This window comes from Thamnophis sirtalis, unplaced genomic scaffold (assembly GCF_051295495.1).
Source record: "Thamnophis sirtalis isolate CommonGarterSnake01/CBP01778 unplaced genomic scaffold, rThaSir2_p1.2 scaffold_3, whole genome shotgun sequence".
NCBI classification, from domain to species: domain Eukaryota; kingdom Metazoa; phylum Chordata; class Lepidosauria; order Squamata; family Natricidae; genus Thamnophis; species Thamnophis sirtalis.
Window position 1 is genome coordinate 167,989,432 of NW_028261383.1, and position 25,062 is coordinate 168,014,493.

General features: G+C 39.5%; 1 protein-coding gene across 14 annotated transcripts in view; it reads left to right on the forward strand.

Moving 5' to 3' along the window:
- Window positions 1-25,062, forward strand: part of HUWE1 (HECT, UBA and WWE domain containing E3 ubiquitin protein ligase 1) — a 109,465-nt gene that overhangs the window by 17,204 nt on the left and 67,199 nt on the right. For 12 of the 14 annotated variants that reach the window (XM_087710819.1, XM_087710821.1, XM_087710822.1 and 9 more), the window contains exons 3-18: window positions 7,303-7,374; window positions 9,092-9,190; window positions 10,205-10,411; window positions 10,894-11,046; window positions 14,322-14,384; window positions 15,614-15,691; window positions 16,453-16,500; window positions 16,589-16,657; window positions 17,571-17,670; window positions 19,367-19,467; window positions 20,064-20,214; window positions 20,300-20,427; window positions 21,896-22,036; window positions 22,235-22,349; window positions 23,232-23,402; window positions 23,491-23,592. In XM_087710819.1, the coding sequence (XP_087566945.1) occupies window positions 7,330-7,374; window positions 9,092-9,190; window positions 10,205-10,411; window positions 10,894-11,046; window positions 14,322-14,384; window positions 15,614-15,691; window positions 16,453-16,500; window positions 16,589-16,657; window positions 17,571-17,670; window positions 19,367-19,467; window positions 20,064-20,214; window positions 20,300-20,427; window positions 21,896-22,036; window positions 22,235-22,349; window positions 23,232-23,402; window positions 23,491-23,592 (1,771 nt within the window). In that variant the 5' untranslated portion in view covers window positions 7,303-7,329. Of the gene's footprint in view, window positions 1-7,299; window positions 7,375-9,091; window positions 9,191-10,204; window positions 10,412-10,893; window positions 11,047-14,321; window positions 14,385-15,613; window positions 15,692-16,452; window positions 16,501-16,588; window positions 16,658-17,570; window positions 17,671-19,366; window positions 19,468-20,063; window positions 20,215-20,299; window positions 20,428-21,895; window positions 22,037-22,234; window positions 22,350-23,231; window positions 23,403-23,490; window positions 23,593-25,062 lie in introns of all 14 variants that reach the window. The other 2 variants (XM_087710818.1, XM_087710826.1) reach the window with 2 other exon arrangements.

The following is a 25,062-nucleotide window of genomic DNA, read 5'->3' on the forward strand; positions in this document are numbered from 1 at the left end:
TTTCACTGTTTGGTATAAGTATAATCTTTATTGTCATTGTACTTAAATGCAACAAAATTGGTTGGTGTTGGTGACGCACTGCATTTTGATAGAATTGATTTCTGAAAGTGAGGACAAATGGCTACTCTCAAATGAAGGAAAACTTTAAATGGTCAAAAGCAGTCAGAACAATAAACACAGTCCAAGTGCCTAAAACATGAGGTAACTGTTTTCATGAGTTGGAATTGGCTGACAAGGCTTTAAAAGCAGTTATAAGCAGCAGGAGGCAAAGACTAGAAAGAATAAAAGGTGGAGCATAATAGAAGTGTAAACAGGTCTTGATAATACCTGTTGCATCTTCATGTAACATTGGATATGGTACATATTGTGATTTTCCGGAGCGAGGAACAGGAGGCTCCAGTGGATGGTATTGACACACCCATTTGGCCACGAGACTGGGATGAAGCTGAAGACACGCCTCTGTGCCCCTTCTCCAGTTCATCTCAGTCCAGCCAAATAACGAGTCATATTTTAAACTTCTGCGATTTCTATCTCTACTGGAACCTCCCTGCTTCTACAGCCTCTGAATCTCTATATCTGCTCTAGCCTGTAAGTAGCTCTACGTAGTTTTTCTTCCTAACCACCAGAGAGAGTGCTTAGCTTTGTCCTACACTGAAAAATCATGATTGAGAAAATCAGACTTTCAGAAAGTCTGGGGAATTAATTGTGTTTATTGTCCCCACAATTGGGTTAATTAACAGAAGTATGACACCTTAATCAGCAGTAGTGGTTTTTCAAGTTGAAGATATGGTAGTAACAATGGAAACATACCTTTTTCCTGTGCACTGCTTGGAGAATCCAAGCATGGGTTAACTTTGTCCTTTTGCCCAGAGACTGAGTTAGAAAAAAGCCTTGACCACACTTCCTTTGCTTGATTGAGCTAAGTTGTTTTAATTCACCCCAGCCTAGAGAGATGTAAATAATTTTTCTTCATGTCAGTTTAAATAATAGGTTTTCTCATAGCTTGGATTTTCCATTTTTTATGATTTTATTGAGTTTTGCATGTGGCTTCACAACTCCTAATCTTTTACTCGGCTGCAGGTGAGTGTGCTGGTTTTCTCTGGCCCGCCAGCTAGAACCACCACCACCTAGGTAGATTAAAGGGGCATTTTTTCTGGCTTAGAGCCTTTTTAAGAGAGGATTTCAGCAGCCTGGAGATACTGCCTGATCCCACGGGCTAGCCTCCCATAACTGTTTTTCCCCCTTCGGCGCTGGAGAGCCGGTTCGCCACACTCACACTGTTTTGGGGCAATTTAACCTTGTAGCGGCTGTTTTTGAGGCGCCAGGAAAGCCGGTATGCTTCTCTCATGCCATTTTGGAGATTGAAAGTCGCAACAGTTAATTTTGGCGTGAGAGCTGGTACGCCACTCTCATGCCATTTCGGAGCTTGCTCTATTGCAGGGAGTTTGCATAGCCAGAACCTCGTTACTGGGCTGTTGTTTCTTGCTCCGGTCGTGCGATCATCTGTTCAGTCCTGACTGTACTGTGGCTTTTGATCTTTGGAGACATTTTTCATGGACTTGCAACTTTGCCTGGCAGCGCCTGCCATTTGCGCCTTGCCTAGTGGCGCCATTGCAGTGAGTGCAAGGTCTTAATCATCTCATAGACCTGTCCTCTTGCCCCTTTCTTTCAAACTTTCTCGGAGGGGTTTATTCCCACCCAAAAGCTGAGCTAGATCCAGCATGGCAGATTGTTCCATCTCGGACAGCAGCACTGGGGCAGATCTCTCCCCCAGGCTGCAGCCACCCAGCGAGTCATCTAGTTCCAGGGTGTGCAGGCCCACCACGAGAGGTACGGCCAGCAGAGCTAGGACCAGTGTTTCTGTCGTTCCATCCACATCTGCAGCAGCTGAGAAAGATGCTAAGAGGAGACAGAGGTCCTTGAAAAAACAATTCTCCAAGGCTACCAGGAGAGCAGAGGCCAACAGATCCTCACCACCATTGCCATTGGAGATTCTTTCTCTTCATTCTCAGCCCGGTTCTCCTCCTCTAGAGGCGACCCAGTCCTGGTCACCTGACATCATCCTTGTTCAGGGCCTTTCAGCAGAGGAAGTGGGATTGGGGCCCACTCCCCCATCTTGTCTATCAGCAGTAGGTTTAGGTCTAGGTCCAGGGTTCCAGGCATTCGGTACCAGAGGCCACTTTCAATCCTGTAGCAGCAGGGCTCCACCATGAGGAGGTTCAATCTTTGGATCTTCCCTGAGAGATTCGTGCTTTTTGCAGCTATTTCCCAAGGGGTTGATTCAGAATTGCAGCGAAGGAATCAATCTTCTGTGCCACTGGCCATGGCCAGGACCTTGTTTAAGTCCCTTTTATAGCAGACCAAAACCACGACCAACATGGTGGGCACTGCTACCCCAGCTGAGGCTTCATTGGGATTGGATCTGATGGAGCGTCTCTTTTCCAAGCATGTCCCAGAACAGGAAGTTATACCATCCCCTAAGCTGTTCCTGGACGTTGTCCAGAGACAGTGGACCCAGCCGGGTTCCATTCCTCCCCCTAGCAATAATGATCAGAAACTTTACAGCTCTGGTCTGGATTTTGAGGGGCTCCTGCAGATTCTGATGGTAGATCCTCCAGTAGCATCCCTAGCTTCTCCTGCCATTGTACCTTTCAATATATCGGAAGGGCTGAAGGCAGAGGCTAGTGACAAGTTAGTAGCAGCCGCAGAATTCTCCTCTGACACAACCCTTAATGCAACCAAGTTTGCGTCTAGGACCATGGCATCTAATGTGATGTTACTATGTCTCCTTTGGCTTCGCTACTGGCTGGCAAACATGCATTCCAAATAGCAATTGGCCTTTGCGCCCTTTAAGGGTGGTGCCTTCAGAGACACATTACCGTGTTTCCCCGAAAATAAGACAGGGTCTTATTTTCTTTTAACCCCTGAAATAAGCGCTTGGCCTTATTTCGGGGAGGTCTTATTATTTTTGAACTGCAGAGATGGTAAGCATGGTCACCTCATGGCTGCTACTCAGTTGCAATATTTTCGGGGAGGGCTTATTTTCGGGGAGGGCTTATTTTAGCACATACCCTCAAAAGCTTGATTGGGCTTATTATCCCGGGAGGTCTTATTTTCAGCAACAGTCCTTTCGGGCAGTGGACCTGGGTTTCAATGCACCCCAGTACCATTGATCCTATTCCCAAGGACCAGATCAATCTCAGGACAGATCAGGGTTCAGGGATAGAGGTAGACAACAACAACAGCAACCTCAGACCAGGCAGCCATTTCGAGGGTCTGGCAACTGGCCCTTTCATAGGTATAAGTGACTCCCAACCAGATTGGGCCCATTGACGGGTGCTTGAAGCACTTCGCCAACAATTGGAGGTGATCACCACGGATGCCTGGGTGTTGCAGACAGTAAGGCTGGGATTTATTCTAGAGCTCCATACCATCCCCCTGAGACATTTCATCAGATGTCCTGTCCCCAGATGCCAGGTCAAAAGGGGCCTCATGGACACCTAGATCCAACATCTGTTGGACATTCTTGCTATTGAGCTGGTTCCATTGGGGCAAGAGGGATGGGGATTTTATTTGATCCTTTTTCTGGTCCTGAAAAGGTGGGGGGTGGAGAGCTATTCTAGACTTTAAAAAGCTCAACATCCACTTGGTGTACAAGTGCTTCAAGATGCAGTCCATGCCATCCATCCTGGGCTGCATCTGTCATGGAGATCTGCTGATGTCCGTGGACATCAAGGAGACTTATCATGTAACCATCCATCCGTCACACAGAAGGTTCCTGAGATTCCACTTCGCAGGGCGCCACTACCAGTACAGGGATCTGCCATCTGTCATCGATCCCCAGGACTTTCATGAAGCTGCTGGCGGCCGTCGCGGCTTACCTAAGATCCTTGCTGATCAGGATACAGTGTTACTTCGACGACATCTTGATCCAGTCATCGTCCTCCATTCAGGCAAGTCGAAATCTTTTCACCACAATGCAGGTCCTTCAACAGCACAGCTTTTCTGTGAACCTGCAAAAGAGTCATCAGCAACCATCCACCAGTTTACTCCACGTGGGAGCAGAGATAAGCACTGAGGTCTGTGAGGTCTACCTGTTCCAGGAGCAGTGCTCCAGCATCCGGTCTCTGGTGTGACAACTTCAATCAGAAGCCAGTACCCTTGGCAGTCCTTTCCTAGCTCCTGGGAAAAATAATATCCTGCATAGACATCATTCCCTTGGCATGACTCCAAGCCCAGACCCTGCAATGGTTTCTGCTCACTTCTCTGGTGGAAATCTCCCGCTCTGTGCAAGGGGTGTCTGTTCAGGCAACCAGAGCGCATCACAGGTAACATCCGATGCCAGTCTCTTCGGTCCAGTCCAGGATCAGAACATGACTTACCTTCATAGTTTTCCATCTCAACAGAATTTACTGGCATATTTCCATCTCTTGGACCAAAACAGCCGAGTTCAGTCAAGCAAAGGAGGCGTGGTCAAGGCTTTTTTCTAACTCAGTCTCTGGGCAAATGGACAAAGTTAACCCATGCTTGGATTCTCCCACAGCGCATGACATAAAGCTAGTTAAGGCTGAAATATATATTTTAGAAGGCAATGCATTTGAGGTTAGGAAAATGCAGGGGTTTGATTGTCTATAATTGTCTATAATTTTGAATCCAGAAGATGCTGGATTTTCTTTATTGACATTTTACATTTTTATTGGCATTTTAGGAATGATTTGAATTTTGTTTAGATTGTATATTTCCTTTGTATTTATGTTACAAATGAATGAGTTCTTCTTTTTATATTGTTTCAGTTTGCAAACAAATTAGGCCTTTCTAATGTGATTTCTATAGTTAGAAATAAAATATGGCTGACCTAAGAACACCCAATGGTAAGGAATGTATGTAGGAGAGGGAGAAAAAGTCATTTGTTGGACAGAGTAAATGAAACCAAACTAGAGCATGTATGTGTGTTGAATAAACCCGGTCATTGCCTGGATTTATTGAATAAACTAACAGCCAAACCTCAGCAAGACACTGAGGACAATTGAGAGACAAGCTCTCTTTAACAGCAGAATTCCTTGTTTAGTCCAGGGAAAATACATTTAGGAGGCACTCTCTATTCAAGGACCACAGTTGTGGAATGGATAGGGTGAGAAATATGGTTTTATTTTGCTCATAATGCAGTGGGGTTTTTGTTTTTGTTTTTTGCTTACTCCTCTGGAGTTCTGTTTCTTTCTAAATCTGTATACATATATATGCATATGGTAGAAAACAGATTGGGTATTGCAGAGGAAATGGAAGTATACAGACCTGCAAATGCTAAAAGACACTGAAACCCTCTTTCTACCATCTAGTTGAAAACATCTGGATTAGAGGGCAACTCCTAGATTTCCTCTTGCTTGAAAATAAATTATTTCAAGGTTTATTCAGTTGAGTAGATGAGAAAAGAGTCAAAACATGAAAACAAGATAGTAGGATGAGCAGGGTAGAGTTACTTATCTTGTTTCCAGGCAACCTCAAGGTTGATCTACCTTCCTCCACTATCAGGGTTGGAAGTTTGATGTCATTGGGTATGTGGTGATAGAGCTTAGAAGTCTCAGATTGCCTGTCCCTGGTATATTGTAACTGAATTTATCAAACGTTTTAAAAAATATTTTCATCTTTCAGGAACATTCTTCCTAATTTCATCTGGTTTGCTATTGTATAGATTACCAAATAATGATAACAGTTGTTAGCAGTAATAGATGTCCCAGCATATTTTCCCCCCAGTTAGACCTAATATTATGACTCAAGAGGGGAAATGCCTGTAGAATCAAACTGAAAATACTGAGTGGTTTGGACTTAACCTTTCATATGTTTAGATTTAGATGTTTAATATATTCAAATATGCCCTTTTTACAGCTTGGTGTGTTTACTTCTTCCTAATTGTGCCTTTTAGCACTATCCCCTTATCAAAATTTTTTTTTAAATAAGTAAGGTCAGACTTTTGTTTATTTTAAAGTAGAAAATGTTATTGTAGAATGGAAAACTGATTGTCCAGTTTAGATTTGGGGGGAGGGGAGGGAAAGATAAGTGCTATGAACCTGGAACTCAGTGAGTATCCAGAACCTGGTTAGAAACTTGCCTGCAGGTTGTAGCATTGTAGGAAGACATCTGTGTTAATGTATTTTAACCACAAACCTGAAGGAGTCTGGTAGCATCTTTTCTCTCTGACAAATGATATTAAAAGGCATAAGTTAAAAGCATTTAATAAAATTTGTTACAATAGTTGCACAAGATGCTACTAAAATCGAATTTTAGCACTCTAGGATGTATCTTAGTACAATAAGGAAAGCAGCAGAGCAAGTAGTACAATGCTGACTTTGGGGAGTCCATGAACCCACTTGAAATTTTAACTGTGTTTTTCTACGGAGTGTGATATGTATGCACATCATGGCTACATGGGATCTATACTTTGCAACAAAATGTCCATTTTTCAGATTTTTTCCTCTTCAATGCCAACTTCAGGAAAGTAAATTAGCCATGTTACAGAAATATACAAGCTAAAAGTTTCAGACATACCACACATCCGTATGAAAAAAGAAAAGGGGGAAAAACGCCAGATAAAATACCTGTGCACCACGCCCAAATAAGCTAATGAAAATCGAGCATAGTTCACACCCCAAGTATCTGGCAAAACATTGAGACAAATGCACATCACATCAAAACAAAAGCTCATAGATCATAAATGTGAGGAGAAATACATGCATTTGCAGGTACCCACAAAACTGTCATTTAAACTTTCAGGGTGTGCATTATCACATCTCTTTCTCCCTAGAATGCTTACTATCTGTTTAACTTTTTATATTCATCCTTCTTGGATTGCTAATCAATCAGCAAAAACAGGAACTAAGCTGGAATCACCTAGTATTTTTTTTAGGAGTGTCTCTAGAACTCAGGCATTCTGGGAAGTAACTATGACTTTAGAGGGCTGCCATTTTAGTTTGTAGCATTTGAGGTTACAGTTTTTTAAAAAAAATCTTGAAATCTAGACACAGATATTACAACAAATGTGAATCCTTGGCAGCTTGTTTTGCCCCTTGAACTCATCTATGAGTGCCTCCATATACCAGCATTTTCCATTCTTGGCAACTTTGGCTCCCAGAATGCACAACATACTATGTCATTGAAATACACATTTCTGGGTATTGTCAGTTCACGAAACGTTGATCTCTGTAGATTTCTTTTTCCAAATCATTTTTGTTCTGTTATATGCCTACTGCTTTTAAACTATTTGAAATATTGTCACTGATAGTCAACTCTCTTTGCTTCATCAAGCAGGATCAGAAAGTGGAAAAACTAATAAAAATGAAAGTAGACCGAACTAAGCTGAAAAAAACGCCCACTGAGGCTGTAAGTACCTTTTTTATCATTTTGAACTCCTTATAGAAATTGCACGGCTTGTAATATGTACATGGCATACTAGAATGAGATTAAAGGGAGAAGTTTGACTAGTAATTTCTTCATTTATTAAATGCCCATCTCATTAAGGGGTGACTGTATGCTGCTTACAGCTAATAACTTCTTTATTACAAATTCTTTAGAAAACATTTTTTTCACTTGTTTCAGTGTGTTAGAAATAAATAAACTGATTTTAAGATAAGCCTGCTTGACTTTTGATGTATACTGCATCTATCTTGCTGAAGTAATTTCAAGAGCCATGAATTCTGAGTCCCTCTGGGAATAGGGCGGCATACAAGTTTAATAAACAATAACTATAACTTTTGGTCCAATGTAATAGGAAAAGGCTCCACCTCTGGACTGAAGTGCTTCCAGGGTGGTTAGTAGTAGAATTCCCTACAGCGTTTGTTGAATTCATAGTTAGAAGACCTAAAAAAAAACCTATACCTTCTAGTGTAGCTGTCTTGGAAATCCTTTCAAGTGACTTGGATTCACAACCTCCTGCAATGGTCCCTGGAATCTCACACATGAGTTTTCAACTGAGAGAACCCCTAGTACTTGCCAAGGGGATTTGGTCTACCCATCTTCCACATGGGTGGTAGGATTCTCCCATAATGCACTGTAGCTATAATGGTGAAAATGTTGAGAGGAGTAAGGAAATCTTAGTTTGCAAAATAGGTTTGAGGAAATGTTTCTTCTGAAGGTTCTTTGAAGCAAAAATTCCTCTGAAATGTCACACAGGCCTTCCTTCCTCTGCAATGGCTCAGTTAGCAGTAACACTGAACCATTCATTATAGGAACTGATATTTAGTATGTTTTGGGAACCCTTGTGAATATTTTTTTCTGGGGTCATTTAGGGGGAACCAGTAAATGCTGCATATTTGACTTCTTAGACATCATGGAGAATAATCCAGGTTAAGAATAGGAGCAAGAGTTAAAATGTATGATTTGGTTTGTTTCCCCATCTGTAAACATGCTCTCTAGTTGTCAGTGTTAAGGCAATGTTCACATAATCTGCAATGCTTAATAATGTTTTCAAGCTTTTCCTAGAGAAAGGTACTGCCCAGGTGCCAAGTTTCCCCCCCCCTTCCTTTATGACTTTAAATGCATGCATCCTCATTGGTGGATTACCAATTTGCAGTTGGTAATTCAATTTAAGAGGGCCAAGTATTAGTATTGCATAAGCTCATTTCTTCTCCTGAACATCTTCCTATCAGTCAGCAAACAGTATGAAACAAGCCTGGAATTCTTTTTCATTTCCCGATTTTGGTTCCCCTTGCCCCCTCCCCAGCTATACCAAATGATAATCCTATAGAGATTGCAGCTATTGCACTACAAGTGAGCAAAAGCTAAACTTCCAATCAATAACTAAGCATGCAACAGAAGGCCACTAATTTACATCAAATTTTTATATGGCCATCCACTTGCAAGCAGCTCTAATTGTTGGATGGCTGACAACATTAAAAAATAATCCTAAAATACTGATAATAAAAACCAAAGAATAACAAATTCACCATGGACGTATTAATATACACTGACACCTCATAACAGTGTTCAGGCTCAGTGGCTTATGTGAAACTGTTCATTGCATGCCCAAAAGGTGAAGGGGAAAAGGACATTCAAACAATGAAGGAGCAATGTTATACAATGAATTTTATCCTGTCTTTAGCCTGCAGACTGCAGAGCCTTGATAGACAAACTCAAGATTTGCAATGATGAACAGCTGTTGCTGGAACTCCAACAGATCAAAACATGGAATATTGGGAAGGTATGTGGTGATGGCAAATGCATATATTATATATGTAAATATTATAGTGTTATTATTTTGAAGATTTAAAAAAAATTCTTATTTACATGTGTTCATATTTATCATAACAAGTAAGTTTGTGACACAACTTATGTTATTTCATCTGTGGTCCAAGAAATAAATGTTACCACCTGGGGTTTCTGCTATTTTATTCTTAAGAAATTCATACAAGTAGTCCTTGATTTATGACTATTTGTTCAGCGCTCATTCAAAGTTACAACGGTACTGAAAAAAGTGACTTACACTTTTGACCATCACAGTGTCCCTAGGATCATGTGCGCAAAGTTTCAGTGCTTGGCAACTGAGATGTATTTATGACACCTACAGTGTCCTGGGGTTGCAATCTTCTCACGGGCTTCTAATAAGCAAAGGTAATGGGAAAAGCAAGATTTGCGTATCATCTACAATAAAAAGGTTCTAAAACCAGATGCAACTCACTTAACAATCACATTGTTTAGCAATGCAATCCCAGTTGGGGTTGTCATTTTTTGGTTCCCATATCTAGTGTGGGTTACTGGTAGTCCTTGCTTGCCAATGATAATTAGAACTGGGAAATCAATGGCTACATGGTGATAAGGTGTGATGTCATGTGACATATGACAACAGTTCCAGCAGTTCCGGTTACCATTGTTAAGCAAATCCTTTGCAGCAACCTGCGGTCACAAGATTGCCATTTCCAATGTGCTCCCAGTTTCCCCATTGACTTTGCTTGTTGGAAGGTAGAAGCGAAAGTCACAGATGGGGATCACATTATGGAGGGATGCTATGAAAGCCACAATTACAAGGATGTGTAAGTTCCCCTCATTCAACACTATCATAACTTTGGTATCTCAAGGAGTCGATGTTAAGGTGAGGTCTACCTGTAGTTTTGTGGATGGGATAACCAACAATTTTTACCCAGAGACCTGTGGTAAGTACCTGTATTCTATTACAGTGTGTATCGTCTGTCTTCTGAGTGCTTTTGTCTTCTTTCAGTGTGAGCTTTACCACTGGGTGGACCTTCTCGACAGATTTGATGGCATCCTGGCTGATGCTGGACAGACTGTGGAGAACATGTCATGGATGCTAGTGTGTGATCGGCCAGAGAGAGAACAGCTGAAGGCCCTGCTGCTGTCAGTGCTGAACTTCACTGCCCTGCTCATAGAATACAGCTTTTCTCGTCATCTATACAGCTCTATTGAGGTGACATACTGCTATTGAAACAGAATAGATTTGAATAAATAGGATACAGATAAAATTCAAATGTGAAGTCTTAACAGGTTGTGGCTTTAATAAGGCACTTTTGTTTGGAGCAGAATTCTTGATACTGTTCTCTTGAGGAATAAAAGCTGATTGAAGAGTGTAGAAATTAAATAGCTTGTGTTTATGTGATTCTTTACCATGGCCAATGTACTTCATGTAATGCTAATTTTTCATTCAGAAAGTCTGCATACAGCCCTTATTCAGCCAGTTGTAACTAAATGGGAGTAGTAACTTAAAGCCGTATACTCTCTTCATAATAAAAACAATTTTAATTAGGAATTTCTCTTAATGACAATGCTGCAATCATATCACAAACAAAGGAAGGACAGGAGACAATGTCACACTTAAATGGGAAAAATAAAGTTTCTGTTATTGATTGCAATTTCTCAATATTTTTATTATTTTGTCCTGGCTTCATCTAGCACCTAACAACGCTGTTGGCATCCTCTGATATGCAAGTGGTTCTTGCTGTGCTAAACTTACTATATGTGTTTAGCAAACGCTCCAATTACATCACACGTCTCGGCTCTGACAAGAGGATGCCTCTTCTGTCTCGGCTGCAGCATTTGGCAGAGGTAAGCGGCTACAAAAGGAGAACAAGCATGGTCTGGTACCTAATTTACCTAATGATAACTTTTGAAACTTTAATTATGGCTCAGTATATTAAATACCAATAACATTACTATTTTAAGGGTTGGAAGTGTCCGTTATTGAGGAAAATCTTCTGAATCAGAAGGAAGGATATTGTAGGGATTTATTTCATTTGTGTCATCTGACACATTTTACCTTTTTGGTGCTATAGCTATAATGTGGATTCTTTCACACTTGGGCAAATGAGGCAATAAAGAATTAACCCATGACAGACAGATCATAGACCAGAGTAAATATAATTTGCTAGAGTAGGGAATGGCAACCCAATCCAGCATTCTGCCAAGAAAAGTAAGACATTCACAATCAAAACTTTGTCAGCATAATATTGGAAAATGATCCCCCGGTCGGAAGATCTCCTGTATTTAGATTTAGAACTTTCCTTTGCAGAAAATGTGTTTATTGAATAAAATTAGCTCTTTGCCTAAACAAAACTTCATAAAGAGCTCAACAAAGAATCTGCCACTCCATCTTCATGTTAAGTTTCACCACCAGGTATCTAGTGACCTTCTGGGGAAGATCAGAGGGCAGATACATATAGCACTGGTGCTTGTGATGTGGCAACAATAAAGCTAAAAAGATGTTTAGCTCTTGTTATGGGCAGGGGCAAAAGAACATTTTAATGTGAAAAAATAGGCACATCATTAATATGCAAAATATCAGGGTCATAAATCAAGGTTACTTAATGTCAGAGAGAAAGTGTCAAGATTTGAACATTGATACTCCGTGGACTGAAATGGACTAGATGAGGGCACTGCATGTCAAGAGAGTGTCCGATCTGCAGATAAGAAAAGCTTACCAGATGGAGTAGCCATCATTGCTAACCAAAGTCAGAATCAATGTTTGAATGCAACTGCCAAAATGACTGGATGAACTCAAGTTAAATCCTATGCAAGCTGATCAGTATTACAGTTATCCAAGTCTGTATTCCAACCACAGAATCAGAGGAATTGAATGTTCATTCCGTTATTCTGTATACTGATAAGATTCACAATATATCAATGCAACATAAAAAGTCATATTAAATGTAAAAAGTTAGAAGTAAAATAGCATCTGGAAAATGTGGGAAATTGGTTTCTGTGATCAGAATAAAACAGAAAGCAGTTCTGCCAAGAAAGCAGTTATCTTCCACCAACAACTTAAACAACTCTACACAGGATAGATAACACCAAAATAAATTAACAATATGCTTTGTAAGCAATGATACAGCAGGTTTCTTTGGTCAGCAAAACGAAGTCCTGGCACCAACTGAACTCACAAACTCCTTACAAAATTACAATTTAAAGGAAAGACTAAAATTGGGACATTGACAGGGTATAATGTGAGCCATATCATTATGATTATATGGGAAAAATAGGTTTAATGGATCAGATTTGATACAATCAGAAGTTTAAGACTCATTAACATCATTAAAAATCCAAGTCAATAAAAGAATTCCAAATAATGTTTAGCTGATACACTAAAAATAGCTGAAGAAAGAAAGAAAGCAAAAAACAAGGAAAATCAGCTAAACTAAACACTGAATTTCCGAGAGCAAGAAGAGGCAGGAAGTTATATCTATATAAACAATGTACAGAAAGTTAAGATGATAGTCAAATATAAAGGATATTTATTTTCTCATTTATTAAAGAAAATTTGCAGGAAGCAAGATAGTTTTGTATAGAAATGATCATGGTAAAAGGCAAGGTAAAGATTCACCAGAGATGTGTGTGTGGAGGGGGGAGGTGATGGAATTCCAAGGTCAGTGAAACAGAGGTGGTATTCAGCAGGTTGTGACCAATTCTGGAGAACTGATAGTAGAAATTTTGAGTAGTTCGGAAGAACCGGTAAATACCACCACTGACTGTCCCCGCCCACATTTATTCTCTGCCTCCCGAGTCCCAGTTGATCCGGAAGGAATGGGGATTTTGCTGTCACTTTCCCCTGGAGTGGGGAGGGAATGGAGATTTTACAGTATCCTTCCCCCGCCATGCCCACCAAGCCATGCCATGCCCACAGAATTGGTAGCAAAAAAATTTAAATCCCACCACTGCAGTGATACATACTGAAGTTTGATCACTGAATAAAATGCCTGACATTTTGGAAACAAGTTAAATCAGTTCTAGAAATATATTGCTAACAACTAGATGAAAAATCTGTGTAAAATTTTATATTGTGTAAAATCTTACAAAGTGATACAGTTGAATGTCTCAGGACATTCTCAGTCATCAGAACTGAGGAAGCTTCTTGAATGAGAAGCAAAATGTCTTCAAGGAAAAACAAAGTCTGGTTGCCCTTGAAAAAATACCTTCGATACAGTTAATTACAATTATGAGAAAATAGGGAAAACACAGTAATGGCAGAGAGACTAGGCAGTATCGATTTATATTCCAGTAGCAGAATGGGCAGCTCTAAGAAATGCTCAGACTACTGAACAATTGTGCTTGTTTCACATTTGAGTTAAGATAATGGTCAGTACATGGAACAAATATTACCAAATGCACAAAGTGGATTCACAAAAGGCAAAAATACCCCAAAATACTGAAGAAACTTTTTTTAAAAGTAAAGAGGATGCTGAACTGCCCATAATAAGTGAGGTCATATGTCACACTAAACAAAAAGCAAAATCACACTATGCCTTACTATGATGAATGAACCATATACCCAGTGATTCACCAGACTTCTAGTACCTCTGAGGGCAAATGAACACAAGATACCTTTGATTGTAGTTTGTATACAGAGCTTTCATGTTCCTGTTTTTTTAAAAGAGAAAGATTAACATTACTGACTAAAAACGTGGTTTGTCTAAAATGGTCTCCCCGAAATTCTTTGCATGTGAAATAAATTTTGCATAGTCTCTCTGACAGTTCTGCATTCAGTAGTAGTCCATATTCTTTTATGTTTGACCATGTGGAAAGGTATCTTTCCAGATTCTGGTAGTGTCTTGCTTTGGGAGCCAGGATTAATTAGTGTAAGCTTTCTGAGCATTATCCAGAACTTGTCATTTACTTTTGACAAAAGGGCAATATAAACGAAACATGAGGTTTAAATGAAAACGAACAATCATGACTTTCTTTTTATATGCAGCAGCAAACAAGCGGACCAAAATACTTTTACTTAACCATTTAATATATTGGTATATGCATTTGAGCTTTACTTCTAGAATTACAGTGTTCTTGTTGAATTAGCTCATTTTTAATTATTTCATCCTTTTGTCCTATAGAGCTGGGGTGGCAAGGAGAATGGCTTTGGCCTTGCAGAATGTTGTAGAGATTTGCACATGCTGGTAAGTCTTGAATTTTGACCTTCCCCTTACTATTCTGGCACTACATTTGGAGGCTTGATTAATAGTTGCTTTTTCATGTACATCAGTATTTGCAATTGTGGAAAACAGAGGTGGTCTTTCTAATGGACAGAGTCCATCGGAACATACATACATACATACATACATACATACGAAATAAAAGTGACAAAGTGGGATTTATAAGGGTTTTTCCATAAGCTAATGTATAATAATAAGGGACTTTGACCCCAGTTTTCACATACTGAAAGTTCGTTTGTTGGTATATGTGATATTCTTTTTTTGAGGGTGAGCAGTGCACAATATAGGAAGTTTAGGCACTTTGAATATTCTTGAATAGATTTTTTTTGGGTGTTCTTCATGTCCCTGTAGCTCTTTTTAATTCCTTGAATTGGTAGAAATCCCACCTTTGCAATCTTAGGAATTTGGAAATTGCTGGAGTTGCTTTTCTAATGAGGAGAATAGTGTTATGTTTTGAAATGGCTGTTCTTTGAGGTGAAGCATGTTGTTGTAGACAAAATCAATGGGTATTTTTGTGGATGAGAATCAGTCGTCTGCAATAGGATGTTTAGCGTGTTGTTCCATAGAGAAGTTACATCTTCTTCCATGTTCAGCACAGCTACTATTGTATCAAAACAGATGATTATTTTAAGTCTCAAAATAGGAAGCAATTCATTTTTAAAGAGCACTCTAATTTGCTGCTGTAGTGATCACTGAGAATGACAGAAATGGATGCTCCAAGGAACATTTTTTTTTCCTGAGAGGCTTATTACCATGACATTAAATGGCATTTTTGAACCCCTTTTTAAAAATTGGCTTCAAAATAGGAGATTCAGGGCTCTATATCTTGGGCATATTGTTCTTCATATTGTTGGGAACTGCTAAAAGTCATTATTTCTTTTTGGTACATCTTTATGTATGATGTTTGAGATATCGGCAGGGGTCCCTTTGCATCACCATGTCTTCATACCTAATCTTAACTTCTTACATCTTAATCCTCTTCCTCCTCCCACTTGCACATAAATATAAGGAGAATTAGTGGGTGGTGATATTAACCTGTTGGCAAGTCCATCAGTTCAGTTTCAGGGTGCATTGTCCTTTGAACCAGCAGATTTTGCTTGCATTCCCCCAGTCCAGAGAGAAATGGATATGATTTTTGGAAAGGGTGTTTGCCATCTGGTGTATTCTGATTCCATACTGTGATCTGTACACAGAAATACCCTCCCAGTGCAACTACACTACACTTTGAATTCTATGCAGAGCCAGGGGCCGAAGTCAAAGTGGACAAAAGGGTGAGTCTCCTACAGACTTGTTCTTGAAAGGTTTTCTGGGAAATGGGTGGGAGCAAGATTCGGCAAACAATTTCGTTGTATTTAAGTACAATGACAATAAAGATTATACTTATACAAATCCACTCACATTAAAAAGGGATATAACCAATCTATAAGAGAAATGGGGAACTTTTCTTGCCACTGAGTGAATACTAAGATGGAGGAAGTTAGTTTAGGTATGAGAAGGTATGTTGATTTTTAGTCTTGAGGTTAACAACAATAGTAGGGGTTCAGCGGTGTTGAAACATTGCTTATTTTTCCTCTTATTTGGGAAGAGTTTGCTTTCCTGTGCTGTTTTCACTTTCTAAATGGCCCTGCGAGTATATTTCCATAGTATCGCCAGTTGTGAAAGTATGGATAAAAACTGAACAGCTGATAGTTTTTGATATTATCCCAAATTACTGGAGTACTTCAGTGCAGAAATATGGATCTTTCATTTCCCAGGCAGTCCCTTTGCATACCTGTAAAGAAACCTATCCCTTATTACCCTTTCCTGAAAATTTCCTCTCTAGGTATGGATTTATGGGGTAGCATTTTTCTCAAATAGGGCTGGCCAGCATATTAATCCATATTGAAATATGTCTGAATACCACACAAATGCCAAGTCTGATTGTTAACCAAAGCCTCACCTCTTCTGGTGATTTCTTAAAAAGTTCAAAACCATAGTTGCTAATTTGCCATGTCTTCCAACAAATTGACTTCCAACATCCTTTTGTTTTCAGACTACCAGCAACACACTACATTATATCCACATAGAACAACTTGATAAGGTAAATTAGCTTTCTGTATTAAAGTAGGTTTTTAAATTTTCATTTTTGTACTGATGGCTTCTAAATTGCTGCTGCTTTTTCAATTCAGATTTCAGAAAGTCCCTCTGAAATTATGGAATCCCTCACCAAAATGTACAGTATCCCAAAGGATAAACAGGTACACTGAATAATTTACCAAGGTGATAATCTGAATTTATTGCAGAATGAGAATGACAATAAGAAGAAGCTAAACATACCAGGGAATCTTGAGAAGTGGAGAATCTTGAGCCTCCTTGTAATTGGAATTATCTTTGTGTGAAGGGGCGCTTTATGACTTGCAAATCTTACATTAATGTTCCATTGCTTGTTGCTCATCCTGGCCTCTGTTTTCAACATTGGAGAGAATGCGTGAATTATCCTGCCTGAGATCAAATTGAGGTCTTCGGGACAAAATATATATATTTGAAACTATACGAGATAGTTGAAGTAAATTATATATCTTTGGTCTTGAGAGTGACAATGATATTTTGGATTTCTTATATGTCAATATATTCTACAAAGAACAGCGAGCTCACAATTAAATAGGTTTTGTTTGTTCGGTACCTGCAATATTGGTTATTGGGGAATATCAGGAAACAGTAAAGAGAGAGATCATTCCCTCTCAATGCAATGATGTAAAGTAAATCCTTGAGTATTCAGAGGAAGGAGTCCCTGTTGGACTGATTTGTTATTTGCATTTATTTTTGCTGTTTATCACTACACAGATATTGTAAATTGGCAGGAATAACATAAAAGGCATCAGCATATAAATTATTGAAAACAATGTGAGTTTCATCCAAATCTGAACACAAGTTGGATAAAATATACATTTGCCATTGTTTGGGGAGAAGGCAGATATCTATGAAAGCAGTTTTGACCATTGCATTCTAAGTCTGGTAAATGGAGGTTTGCTAAATTGAAATTTTTCTTCATGCCATTTTGTTTCATACTTTATTCACGTATATAGGGTCAGGTGGTAGTTCTTGATGGTATGTGATATATCTGATTATGTGTGGTGCTTATAAAATCATTGCAATTTAATTTTCTTGTAGATGCTGCTGTTTACACACATTCGCTTGGCCCATGGCTTTTCCAATCATAAAAAGCGGTTGCAAGCTGTCCAAGCCAGACTGCATGCCATTTCTATATTAGGTGAGGATATTAGCAGGTGGATTTTTTTTTTTTACTCTGAGTAATGCCAGGATTGAAGATGTGAGTTTATGCATAGAGAACAGTAGGTAAATTTAAAATAGCCCTTTTCTGCATTTAGGGAATGGTTCAATTGAGAAACTTAATTCAGATTCTAGGCTGCTTTTTAGAAACTTACCTTGATAGAGCAATTGGGGGGAAAAAACCCAACCCAGAGAAGTACCTCAATATGTCTGGCAAAATTTGAAACAGACATTCTTTGACCCAAATGCACAGACAGATCTGGGGACTTGAATGGGAGAAGTTCCCAAGTTACATGGTCATATGATCAAAATTTGGATGCTTGGCAACTGACTCATAGTTATGACGATTGCAGTATTGCAGGGCCATTTGATCCCCTTTTGCGACCTTTTGACAAACAAAGTCAAATGGGTAGCTAGATTCATTTAATAACCATGTTACTAACTTAACAACAGCAGTAATTCACTTAACTATGGTAGGAAAAGTTGTAGAATGGAGCAAAACTCACTTAGGGATATAAATTTTGAGCTCAATTGTAGTCATAAGTCGAGGACTACCTGTAATTCAAGCCCTATGTAAGGAAGTATTCCAAAGTCAAGATCAGTTTCAAGATATGGTCAGAATTTTTTAATTAACAGGCAGTTTTCACTTTTCTTGATATTGAGATCATCCATGTGGCCAGTCTGAGCTACTAATTATGTACTGCTATAATTGTAATTGGGCGGAAAAAGTGGGGAAAAATTGAAGTGGTTTATCTGATTTTTTTTACAACTCAAAAATTAGCATTTTGACAGGGGTGTATAGACTTTCTAGCTCCACTGTAAGTATTTTAGTAGTTTAAGGTAGTCTCATAGAGTATATAGTATTCTCACTTGATGCCGGTAGTCTATGACTTACAATGATTTATTTAGTGACGTTCAAAGTTATAATTAGCACTGAAAAAAAGTGATTTACAAGCAGTACTCACACTTATGAGCATTGCTGTAGCCTCACAGTCTTATATTCTTACTGATATATGTAAGAGAAATAGTAATTTAAGAACTAAAAGCAACTAATCTGTTTTTGCAAGGTAGCAATGTAAGATGTTATCCCAACCCAAGATTAGTAGAATAATACAATATGTTTTACTGCAACTATGTTCAGCTTTCTACAATTCTCTACAGTTTATTGCTAGTTCCAAACAGTTATTTAAAGAGTTTGCTAACTCATCTGAACTTGCAAAAAATAATTCCTGCCAATCAAACATCACATGGTGTCTAACATTGCCAGTGGCGTCTTGTGAAGTTGTTAGGATAACATAGAAGAGAAAATCTGAATAATAAATTCAAAGCTTCCATGTTTCAAGGTGTATAATTCTTGCTCTTCGTTTTTGTTATACTAGGGTGCCCATTTTAATGGAGTTTTTAAATGTTGGTTGTTAAGATCTACTTCATATATTTGCTGTGTTCCTTCATGGCTAAATTTGTGTGACAAAAATATAAAAAACTTATCACACTGTTTCCTCTTTTTTTCCTTGCATTATCTGATAGGAAACAGCTGATATATAGCACCAAAAATAAAGGTTTCTGTTACTATTAAGTAAAAAGTACTCACTCAGTTGAAGTAATAGTTGGATTTGTTTTTTCTCTCCATCCTTTAACTGCAGAAAATTGTTAACTGCCTACCTCTCTTTCCACAGTATACTCAAATGCTTTGCAGGAATCTGCCAACAGCATACTATACAATGGGTTGATAGAAGAGTTAGTGGATGTGCTGCAAATTACAGATAAACAATTAATGGTAAGTCTATTTATTCAGCTGAATTTTGGCAAAGAAAAATTGCTGCTCAATTGGTACTGGACTAGACTGAGTGATTATTGACTTTCTTAGATGTTTCCAGCTTTATTTAATTATTTATCATCAGAAACCAAATACACAGATGATTTAAAGCAAATGAAAAGGGCAAGGCAAATAAAAAAGGTGATTAAGGATTCACTTTAAAATCTTCTGTACCGTGAGAACCGTCCCAAAACCCAGTAGCATTAATATTTATTAGTTAATAGCCCTTTACAGCAGTTGCAATTCAACTTAGCAGTTCTGGAAGTTGACTGACTTTTTTAAAAATATAAGATTGTATTCTGCTCTTCCAGTGTAACCAAATGATTCACTCCTTGAGGCATTTTTTAATCATGTTCTGAAATTTGATAAAATGGATACTGGGTTTTGATTCTTCTTTCCTGCATGTTAAAGAGTTTTAGCTATCTACTTACTGACCCATCTATCCCTCTCCCTCTCTTGTCCCCCCCTTCCCAAGTAGGGAAAATTTGAAATTCATGTTATAAAATAAGGTAATCACAATCTATATACCTATCTATGTCTCATTGTTTCCTTGACAGGATATTAAAGCTGCCTCACTGAGGACATTAACTTCCATTGTGCACTTGGAACGGACTCCAAAACTCAGCAGTATTATTGACTGCACTGGAACAGCTTCCTACCATGGATTTTTACCAGTACTAGTCCGGAACTGTATACAGGCCATGATTGGTCAGTAGCTGTGCATTTTAGAAGCAATTAACATATTTTGCTAAATTTTAGAATATATAATGGTGTTCCCTCTCCCTTTCTTTAGATCCCTCTATGGAGCCATATCCCCACCAGTTTGCCACAGCCCTCTTCTCATTCTTATATCACTTGGCGAGCTATGATGCAGGAGGGGAAGCTCTTGTCTCGTGTGGCATGATGGAAGCCTTACTGAAGGTAACATTTTCTGTTTTTGAAGTTCAGTTAGGAAAGTAAATGAAAATTCTACACCACATTCTTTCTGATATGCTGTTATAAAATAATGTGATGTGTGGGTATTAGTGTTCTCTGTGTATATGCACATATCCTTCCTCACTCCTTAAAAACTTGTAAATCTTGAACAGCAATTAAAGGAATTTTTTTCCAAGTTATGTAATTTGGGCTGTTTAAAGTCTTGGGCTTCTGAGGCAGAGCAGTTAGCTTAGGTCAGATACTCTCTCACATAAAAAGAGCCCACATCTTAAAAGCATTTGCTGATTTTATCTGTCACAATTAATTTTTATATATTACCGTGTTTGCCTGAAAATAAGACAGGGTCTTATTTTCTTTTGACACTGAAATAAGCACTTGGCCTTATTTTGGTGGAGGTCTTATTTTTGAGGTGCAGGAGGTGGCGAGCGTGATCACCTCATGGCTGTTGCTGTGTTGCAATATTTTCAGGGATGGCTTATTTTTGGGGGGGAGGGCTTAAAAGCCCGATTGGACTTATTATCCAGGGAGCTCTTATTTTCAGGGAAACGGTAGCTATTTTTTAAAGAATTAAATAGGTAGTATTATCAACTGACCAAATAATATACCTTTTACTTTCTACTATCAAAGCTTGTATGATAAAACGCAATAATAAATCCATAGACGTACGGTTAAAATGAAGATTATAACCATTTGTTTTATTTAAGAGACATACGGCTGCTTTTTTATGTGCCATGATTCTGGGTGGCTCACACTAACAGCGATTAAAAACTTAAAAAAGACAGTAAAAACCAGCATCCCAAAAACAACTCTCAGTGCCCTAAACGACTGTCTCTAGTACATAGAGAGTCACAATCACTGGGCTTCAGCCTCACCCTGGCGCATAAGATGAATCTGTGCAACCCCCTGCCCCCCCCCCCCCCCCCCCCCGCTCCATGGCTGCCATAAATTCCTTAAGTAGTAGTTGCAAGTCATTCCCGCAGTGTTGACTGGTTCATGGTCTTCCCAGATAACTGAGCTCAGACAAGGCTCAGGCATTCCCTAGCTAAAGTTCAACTTTAAGCAAAGTTGAGTGATTTTGGCCCAATAGTTGCTGAGAATATTTCTCATAGTAGCTCTGCAAGTGCTCCCCTGGCCCCTCTTTTCCCTATGGGGTTTGGTCACTGAAACAGGACTGCTGATTAGCTGTCTGTTGCTATAGTAAGACTGGAGCTGTGAAGGTTTTTCACTGCTCCGAATGGCTCTTATCTTTGTCTGGTCAGCTTCACTCTTTATCTTTTACTTTTAACCTTCTAGGCATCTCTTGTTATTTTGACTTGTTTGGTGCCTGATTATCTTGGGGGGAAGATGGTATTTCTTCTAGAGCACTGAATGTTTATTAATATTGAAAACTGGTGTTTAAATGAGTGGGTCAGTCAGTTTTAGATGTATCTCTTCAAAACCTTGTTTTCCCTAGGTGATCAAGTTCTTGGGGGATGAACAGGACCAGATCACTTTTGTGACCAGAGCAGTCCGTGTTGTGGATTTAATCACAAACCTAGACATGGCAGCCTTCCAGTCTCACAGTGGCCTCTCTATCTTCATCTACCGACTAGAGGTAGGATTTTTTTTATTAGATTTGGCCTTTTAATAAGTATACTTTTCATTTTTTTTAGTGGTGACACAATACTTCTTTGTAATACAATTGATCTTGAAGTCTGTCATTATAATCAAAAAATTACATATGTTTCTGTTTCAGAGAATAGCAATTTCTCAACTTTCACATATTATTGTCTTTTTGTAACTTCTTTTCTAGCATGAAGCAGACCTATGTCGGAGGGAATGTCCTTTTGTAATCAAACCAAAGATCCAGAGACCTGCTGTTTCCACTGTTACACAGGAGGGTGAAGAGATGGAGACAGACGTAGAAGGTAAAAACCTCCTAATGATACTAATTTCTTTTATCAACACATCTAAATTGTGCTAAACAAAGAAAATTTAGCAGACAGCATCCATGAAACAGTTTTATTTATTTTAATTGTAACTCAGTATATTTTGCTTAGTGGTTTCAACTAAATACATTTTAAAATGAAACAAGATTGGAAACAAATATATAGTTCCATAACACCATCTCTAAAATTGCATTCTGAAATGAAACAAATCCATCTGAATTGTAAGGTAGAAGATAAATTCCGCACCTCTTTTCCATATGAAAAGTGGTTAAATGCAGCACTGCAGGCTACTTCAGCTGACTGCAGTTCTGCAGTTCGGCGGTTCAAATCTCACCGGCTCAGGGTTGACTCAGCCTTCCATCCTTCCGAGGTGGGTAAAATGAGGACCCGGATTGTTGTTGGGGGCAATATGCTGACTCTGTAAACCGCTTAGGGCTGAAAGCCCTATGAAGCGGTATATAAGTCTAACTGCTATTGCTATTGCTATGAAATTGTCATTTAAATGAGGCAAAAGTGAGAAAGCATGGCATGCTTGGTGAATAATTATACATTTAATTTATTTTAAAAGAGGATCAGTTTAGATTTTATCCTGGCTCTGTCATTTTTGGAGCTGGCTACTGTATTGAAAGGTCATGTGGAATCCGCAGTCTGAAAAGGTTGTATATAGGCATCTTAGATGGACTGATACCCCAACAGTTGGGGTAGAGCAAGGTATCCTGCCTCCTCAAAACTCCTCCTTTTAATTTCAAATTGTCCTTTTAATGGGTGTTGACGAGATTTTTTTTTTTTTATATGCATAGTTCTTGATGTCAGATTGTGTCATAAGATTTTTGTTTAAACTGGTCAACTTCATATCTTCAGTTTCTGATGTAGCCATGGAAAGTAGCCCTGGGCCTTCCACCTCTGGAGAGAATCGGCAGGAAGTAGTGGTTGAAACACGAGCTTCAAATGCCACCACTCCAAGTAGCAGCAACAGCAGCAACAGCAGCAGCAGCAGCAGCAACACAAACACCATAATTTCACCCCGAAGTGGTGTGTAATGATTCTTACAGAAAATTGCTTTGTTTTCAGAATATTTGCTATTCACTGATTTCATTTCTGGTTGATCTCCCTATTTCAGGAGTCCAGTGCATCCCTCAACGAGCAGCACTTCTGAAGTCTATGTTGAACTTCCTAAAAAAGGCCATCCAAGACCCAGCTTTCTCAGATGGCATACGTCATGGTGAGATTCCCTAATACCTAGGGCTCCTTTGAGTTCTTTGACAGCATACTCTGTCACTGTTGCATATAAATCCTATTAGTTTACCTTAATAAAATCTGGAACAGCAGGCGGAGGCTGTGGTCATGAAGACCTTAAAGCATTCCAGCTAAGATTGGTGCACCAATTGCCCCACTATCTAGAACAGGCATGTTCATTCATACTTTTGCTTCCTCTTAATCTACTTCTTCAGAGTTGGACATATTCAGAATTCTGTGCTGTCAAACTGGGTGAGCAGAATCTATAAGGAACAGGCAGTCTCAAAGTTACCCATTCTTAGCTATATAGGGCTTTATAGGTGATGATCAATACCTTGAATTGCACTCAGAAACTTAACTGGTAGCCGATGTAATTCCCACAGCAATAGCGAGATAAACTGCTATAGGTCACTGATTGGCAAAACTAAAATGTCTGGATTAGAGGTGGTATTCAGCCGGTTTGCATCTGTTCGCTTGAATCGGTGGCAGTAATTTTGCCCAGTTCAGCAAACCGGTAGCAATGGCTGGTTGGCCACGCCACCGAACTGGTCCCCGTGTTGCTGGTTGCTCACCACACCCATCTGGTTGCCACTCGCTTGCGCCGCCTCTTTGCATATTGGCTCTCAAAGAGATTGGCTGCAGGCTGCTGAAAAGTCTTCTGGTCGGCGAAAAATCATCTTCTTTGTGCATGCGCATCCCATTGCCTTGCAAGTCCAAGCGGACTTGCAAGACAATGGGATGTGCATGTTCGAACAAGATGGCGGCGACTGCAGCTGCTTTTTCGCCGACCGGAGGACTTTTCAGCAGCCTGTGGCCAGCCACCGACCTCTGAGAGCCGGTATGCAAAGATACAGCGACTGGAAGGCTTCTTTGCCAGCCAGCAACGGCGGCTGGCTGGGGACCACCGAAAACTCAGGTCAGCTTGCCTTCCGGACTGGACCAGCCGCTGCAAAAGGTAAGCAACCAAAGAGGCGGTGGTGGGGGAGGAAGTGGGGAAACGATGGCGACTAGCGAAGGGAGGGTGGGGGTAGATAGGCGTAAATCCTAAAAAATGTCCTACCTTTTCCTGTGGGCATGGCTAGGTGGGGGGCATGAGATTGAGTGGGCGTGAGTGCTGTCACATTGGCCATGGCCACTCAGTCACATGTCTCCACCCGAGCCATGCTCACCGAACAGTTAGCGGAAATTTTTGAATCCCACCACTATTCTGGATGGTCTTCAAGTGCAGCTCCACGTTTTCTGTGGATGCCTCCCTTTTCTAGAGCAGCTTGCCCCCCCGTACTGCCAGACAAAGGAAGCCTTCATTCTTATGACCACTGGACGCTCCTAAAAACTTGGCTGTTCTGGAAGGTTTTTCGGATGACTGCTTTAGCGCTCGTGACGGGAATGTTTTTTTTTAACCTATTTTATTGTGTATTATTGGTTTTTAAAATTATTGTTGCATTGGCTGTGTCTA